We start from the raw sequence: 6,888 nt of genomic DNA on the forward strand, positions 1-6,888 counted from the left end.
TTACAAATAATAAATGGTAATGTTAATTTACATAAATTATTTTTTTCAGTTTTAATTTTATAATACTAAAAATTTAGTAACGGAAAGTGAATCTATATCCTATTAAATTGTGTATATATATATATATATATATATTTGTACTTAAAAAAAAAATGAACATTTTATAAATTTTTTTTTTTTTTTTTTTTGGGTCTCCATTTAGTATTATACCGTGCTATTATTATATAGTATCAGATGAACTAGTTTATTGGATCATAAATCTATATACATAGAAAAAAAAATATTCTACTGATAATATTATATTTCTTGACAATCCATTGACTATATATAACCCGATCATGATTAACGCATAATCATTAAGCTATCGAGCAACATAATGTATCAGATATCATCTAATAAAAAATCATTAAATTATAAGTAATTAATTGATTGTCGGCAACATAACGGTCCTACATCGCTCAATAGAAACAACCACATATATATATATATATATATATAATGTATCAGACATCATCTAATAGAAAATAATTGAATTATAATTAATTAATTGATTGTCGGCAACATAACAGTCCTACATCCCTCAACAGAAACAACCACATATATATAAGAAACTACCAGAGAAATAGACACTTTTATATTTATGTGGATTTGGTAACTTTGGTTTTTCTCCCGGTATCAAATTAAAAAACTAATAATAATAAGAATGACAATCACACGAAATGAGGATGGATCAAAATTGGCTAGATAATATTTATTTATTTCATTTAATGATAAATGACTAATATAATAGTTATTTGTAATGGTAAAAAAATATTTACCAAATTAAACATCATTTTATTAACGGTTTTAAATAGTTTCCATTAGTGTTTGTGATTTTTTTTTAATAACGATTTATATTTTATTTTTTCAATAAATTTTCTCAGTAACTATGAAATTTAAAATACACAATAAGACCTTTCCAGAAAATATTGAAAACCAAAAACATAGGTTACCAAAGAACACCATATGTGACCAAACCAACACTACATCAACATTTTAGAGTAATACCCAGATTCATATGATCTTAGCATCATTCCATATTTTAAGACGAACGACTACATTCCACATTTTAAGGCGGACGACAACATTTTCAAAAAGGGAAGTTTAAGCAGAAATGCAATCCCTGTCTCCATATATCAAGAGATAGGAAAGCATTTTAACATAAAGATGTCAAACTAAAAGGATTCCAACATCACTAATAATTATCTAATATTACCTCACCATAACTAACAGAACGTTCATCATCATATCTTTGCTCGTTCACAACAAACTCAAGACACACAACGCAACTCGTCAAATACATAGAACCAAAAAAACAGTAGTCACCGATTGACATAAAATAAAAAACCGACAATCATAGATTGATGAGGGATTTGCTCAAGAGGTTGTTTTTTAATTGGCCGACTGGCGCAACTCCGGACGGACAAAATCTGCATCAGCAGTGACTGAAATGTCTACTGTAGGTCTCAATTGAGCACAAACTTCAATTGCTCCATGGACTGGATCTGAGAAGAAATTTCCGATGAGGTCCTGGTTGATGGGTGCACCCTTGTCCACTGAAACCAAAGCCTGCTGAGTGAGGATGTAATCAAATCGTGGAGCCCATTTCCTTGATCCCAATCGAGCTGTAGTTGAGCAATTATCAACCATGAAAGAAACCCCACGAGCATGCATAAAGGGATTCAATGAATCCACTGACTCGATCACACTTTCGTTGATGATCTCAGAGTATGAATGTCCTTTTTTCCTCAAGATCTCAATCTGGAATTTCAAGCAACCATGAAATATCAAAATCAGAAAACTGAAAACAAAATATTAGGGTTCCGTTTGGTAACGTGATTGGCTTTTTATTTCTGTTTTTTATATTTTCCTACTTGCGTGTAATTTGCTTACTTCAAGTGTGTGTTTGTGGTAATTATAGTTTGTTAGACATCTTAAACAACAATAAATTTGAAGGGGAAAAAAATAAAAAAAAACAAAAAACCAACAAAATTCGAAGTTGTGTTAAACTTGGGGTTTATTTTTTCTCCCTTAAAACTTTATAATTAGTGGTGTTTATTTTTTATTTTTTTATTTTTTTTCCCTTAAAACTTTATAATTAGTTTAGATACCTATCAAGCTGTAACTACCACAAATAACAGTCGACCTAAGCAAATTACACAAATTTAGAAAAGTAAAAACCAACCGCGTTCCCAAACAGAACCTTGTTTAACATCACTTGCAAATCTCCTCAAGGTTTGATGTTAAAGGCCAGGGAGTCAAACTAAATAACAAGTGACATGCCATCTTTGAATTGCTATGTCTACATTGATATCTTCCCAATTTACTTTCAAAGAATGGAACAAAACTTCTATGCATGCTATTTCTTTGAAATGCTTGGTGCAAAGCAATCTAATTTATCAGCATTCAATTTCAAAGGGGAGTTCCATACCTGGGCCATCATTAATGCAATAAAAACACCAGCAGTAAAGGGGTATAATGGGCCTAGATCACCAGCTGGTCGTGTTGATCGGACACGTTCACCAACTTTCCACATGCGAGTCTGATCAATATTACCCATTGGAAATGCCGGTAAACCTTCTTTTTCCTGCAACAAAAAGTGTGCAATAAATAACATTAATAAAATACCCGAATCATTTAAACAACATAAGAGGTAAGAAGACCATAAAAGTTGACATGAAGAAAACATAATAACAGTTAACCAAATCCAAAATATAAGATAAAACTGCATGTTTATCACGCATAAATGGTGCGAATAGACAAATATATACATACATAAAAGCGACGTCCTGCCAAAACAACACTTCGGATCTCACTACCACAAGCCACATCTTCATAGCACTCATACAAGATTTCCATGCAAGGATAATATGAGGCACTATATGCAGCCTCAAATTCCTTTTTGCCTTCTGCAGACAAGGAATTGTAAACAGCCAACATGCCCTGTTGAAAAGAAAAAATATATATGATTATTAACAGCACAATTGGCACATTCAAAAATGGATACTTACACAGGGGGGGGGGGGGGGGGGGGGGGGGGGGGGAGAGAGAGAGAGAGAGAGAGTGAGAGAGAGAGAGAAAGAGATGGTAAGTGAAAAAAATTCAAAATTTGAGCTGAGTGCAACCCTGGTTGAGATTGTTCTGGATATAATTCCTGTTATGCTCTCAACAGTATTCTTGTAAGCCAAATCTTCATTCATTCCATTTTCAGTGTATCTTCTGAATAAGGACTCCACAACACCATGAACAGCACCAAGTAAAATGCCTATTAACCATAAAAGCAGAAATCAGGTATCATGTGAAGGAGACAGAAACAAAGGATGTAGGAAACTAAATCACCTCGCTCGCCAAAGATGTCACTTCTGTATTCCTGCTCTAAAGTTGTAGCGAATGTGAAAGGGGAACCAAGGGCAACAGACCATCCTAAAGCAACATCTGTTGCTCTACCATCAACATCCTGTGCATGCACAATACATTAATATACATGGATAGGCAAAATGGAGAGAAAGCTAAAGAGAGAAAGAGAGGTTACCTGATGGACTGCAAAACTGGAATTAATTCCAGCACCATTTATTTCTTTTCCTTGGACATAGAGCCTTCTCACAGATGGACCCATGCCTTTTGGACATACAGCAATAACACTGATGTTCTTGGGGAAATCAAGTCCGATTGACTGCAGATGCCCTAAGAGAAACCCATGAGAAAGCCCAAGTATGCTGTTCGGCTTCATGTGGGAAAATATTTTCTCATAATTATCCGCCTGTATCATAAAATTTATATCCCCTTCAGGAAAAATAGATCAAAGAAGGACAACCACCAAAGTGATGAATAGACCAAGATCAGTGATTCATAAGTTAAACGCTATGCAACGGTCTTAGATTGCAGTTTCTTAGTTGTGACAGTGAAAAAAGTTTGAAACTAATTCACACAGAACACAAAGTGTACAAAAATATCAAGAGCACTTGAAAATTTTCCAAGCTAAAAAAAACAAAACACTCTTGTGACATCACATTTGAATTTAAGACTTCATTGACGACATAAGATCACACAAACCAAATTGAAGAGCTTGTGAGATTCATTCATTTGCATGATTTTACTAGGCCGATAGAGACTCCGGAAAAATTTATTTACAGAAAAACAATGAGAATACAACATTTTGACATAACTCCACTTGGACAGGAACCATTACATACTCTGTTTTTCACTGTGTTTCGTAGAAACATAGGAATTAGACATAAAGAAAAGATGGGGAGGGAGGGGAAGAGAGAGAGAGAGAGAGAGATAAAAGGCTGGAACAAAATTGGAAGTTCATGATAGTTTTTCCCACCAAAGAAAAAGTGGAAAACAATGTAAAATATAAAATAAAATGCATGAGAAAAACTTGGAAAATATATTCAGTTGTATAAAATCCAGGTATAAAATTAATACCTGTGCAGCATCAGAAATAAGAAGTAAAACAAGATCACTGCCTGAGACAGTTTCCCATATATCACCCAGAGTTCCAGTCTCTTCGGTAAAACCAGCTGCCCGAGCTTCGGCAAAAGAACGGGATCCCTTCCTTAATCCAATCTGTAAACATAAACAGCAGCCACGGAAGCTCAATAAACAGAGGTGCAAAAAGTTTACCTAATAGGAAAAAGCTTTGGTACCAGAAACCTTCAAATGGGTAAGAAGGAATTAAGCAAAAATAATAATAATAATAATAATAATAATAACGAACCTTAACAACAGTATCAGACTTTGCTTCAGCAAGAGAGTCTCTTAAATTCTGAGCTTGAGCAGGTCCCTAAACAAAAAGAAAAAGAAGCAAAAAAAAAAAAAAAAAAAAAAAAAAAGAACAAAAAACAAGAACAAAAAGTTATATACAGGAAGGGGTAAAATATTGGTAATTCAAATGATGAGATATTGCATAAAATGTCATTTTTAACAGGATATAATATTTCACTTAATCAAAAGCCATGTTAGATATGCCTTCAGAGAACACAAACAAAGCATATTTTAATATCCTCATCAGGATACTGCTTTTAAAACTTCACCATTCACGTCAAAATTTGAAACCAAACTTGCGTTCATTTCCCATAATTTTATTCTTATAACATGATTTTATGCTTTTATCAACGTCTTTTATCACTTACCCTTATCTAGGAAAAGAGAATAAAGTTAATAAAAGGTAATTTTAGCTCACATCAGTTCAGTAAAATTAAAAGGCCTAAACTGTAATTAACATTCAAATACGGAGGCATCAAGTAATGATTTTCACACTTCAAAGCTCAAAATAAGAACTCAGAACCAATATTCTTAAGTTTCTAGTACACCAAAATAACACAAATGGCTTTCAGCTCACACAATGTAAAGCTAAATCAGAAGGAATTCTAAAATCGAAGGGAGTGCATAGGTGACTCATTTTAAGAAAACTGCGAGATTAAATAAAAACGTCAAATTTCTTTCCTTTAAATGTTAATAAACCCCATTTCAATGTGGATCAAAAACTTATTAATCATCTAAATTTAGTCACTAAATTAATGGAAAATACACCAAATCATGTCATGAGAAACAAATGTCAGCATTCACCTGAGAACCCCACCCGATAACACCAATCTGCTTGATTCCCTTGAAGGCATCTGGCAGCAAAGGGAACAAATTTCTGCCTCCTCTCACAATATACTGCAATGAAATAGAAACCTCAATAAACAACCATTAAGAAAATAATAATAATAAAGGGCATAAGCTGTATGTAATTATCTCGGAGAAATGACACATAAATTTGGAACCCAAATAAAAATTTCAGCATATTACTCTATTTCCCATTCCCTAGAGCTTTTATTTAAACACAGACACACACAGACACAGACACACACACACACACACACACACACACACAACCAAAAAAAATAAAATAAAATAAAAAGCCCTAAAAAAATGGAAGCAAAACAAAACGAGCAACACAGGAAGGCACTTAAAAACATTTTACTTTCTTCCCAACCCATTTTCCTAATATCCAAACAAAACTCAAAAATCCATTCAAAAAAAGAGAACAAAAAGAAAAAAGAAAAGAAAAGTAACCAAATGGAAATGAAGAGAGAGACCTCATCATGACCGGCGAGGTTGATCTTCTCCTTCTTGAAAACGGAGGTCTCAAAATCAAGAGAAGCCGGAGGCTTAATCGCAGGCACAGACACCATGCGAGCTCCAAGAGCGGAGCCGCCACCGACATTAGTAGCACGAGTAGGTCTAGCTTGAAGAGACCTCAGGGACTTGGAAGTCAGCGAGACGAACCCCAGGGCTTTAGGAACCACACGGGTTTTGGAAGCAGCAGAAGATGTAGGAGCAGAAAGAGCCGAAGAGAAGGAAGAAGCAGTCGCCGTCGCCATTGATTATTATTACAGTAGAAGAGAGGCAGTGGCTGAGAGGAGGCAGAGAAGCGAAGGAGTAGAACTGACTTTTATGTGGCCTCTTTATAGTGTGGGTAGTTGTAGGCGAGGTTGCTACCCTGCACCACGTGTGTATTACGCCCCTTTTGGTGAGAAAGAGCCACGTAAGAAACACATAAGAAAAGGGTGTTTGCCCATCTGGTCTTATTATACCTGGATCCTACTAATTCATATGGCCTGGCCCAAGCCCAACTCGATAAAAATCGAATTTTGTATATTTTGGGATTAAAATACAAAATTGACCAATAAGAATTCACGGTTTCCAAAAAAATATATAATTAGAAAAATAAATAAATAAATAGTTGACAGTTCAGTGTGTTTTTGTTTTATTTGCACATGATTGATGCAATATCTCTTTCTATTTTTAAAATGGGTATTGCCAATGTGGTCATTTGATAATTCTTGGATTGTGCCAGGA

General features: G+C 34.3%; 1 protein-coding gene across 1 annotated transcript; it reads right to left on the reverse strand.

Annotated features, from left to right (window-relative positions):
• Window positions 1–1,209: 1,209 nt before the first annotated feature.
• Window positions 1,210–6,475, reverse strand: LOC107417237 (ketol-acid reductoisomerase, chloroplastic). The gene is made up of 10 exons (XM_016025841.4): window positions 6,126–6,475; window positions 5,611–5,703; window positions 4,760–4,825; window positions 4,468–4,608; window positions 3,572–3,799; window positions 3,379–3,496; window positions 3,165–3,304; window positions 2,815–2,982; window positions 2,471–2,626; window positions 1,210–1,800 (listed from the first exon to the last, which is right to left on the reverse strand). Exons 1-10 carry the CDS (start codon window positions 6,408–6,410, stop codon window positions 1,432–1,434), a joined length of 1,764 nt encoding a protein of 587 aa, XP_015881327.3. The 5' UTR covers window positions 6,411–6,475; the 3' UTR covers window positions 1,210–1,431.
• Between the last annotated feature and the right edge of the window lie 413 nt (window positions 6,476–6,888).

This window comes from Ziziphus jujuba, chromosome 4, assembly GCF_031755915.1.
Source record: "Ziziphus jujuba cultivar Dongzao chromosome 4, ASM3175591v1".
Lineage (NCBI taxonomy): Eukaryota > Viridiplantae > Streptophyta > Magnoliopsida > Rosales > Rhamnaceae > Ziziphus > Ziziphus jujuba.

Excerpts from the sequence above, each read along its gene's own strand:
- LOC107417237 (XM_016025841.4), bottom strand. The coding sequence starts at position 6,410 with ATGGCGACGGCGACTGCTTCTTCCTTCTCTTCGGCTCTTTCTGCTCCT. Across the intron at positions 3,497-3,571 it reads CCAGTTTTGCAGTCCATCAG|GATGTTGATGGTAGAGCAAC; the intron begins GTAACCTCTCTT and ends GTGCATGCACAG. Across the intron at positions 1,801-2,470 it reads TTGCATTAATGATGGCCCAG|ATTGAGATCTTGAGGAAAAA; the intron begins GTATGGAACTCC and ends TTGAAATTCCAG.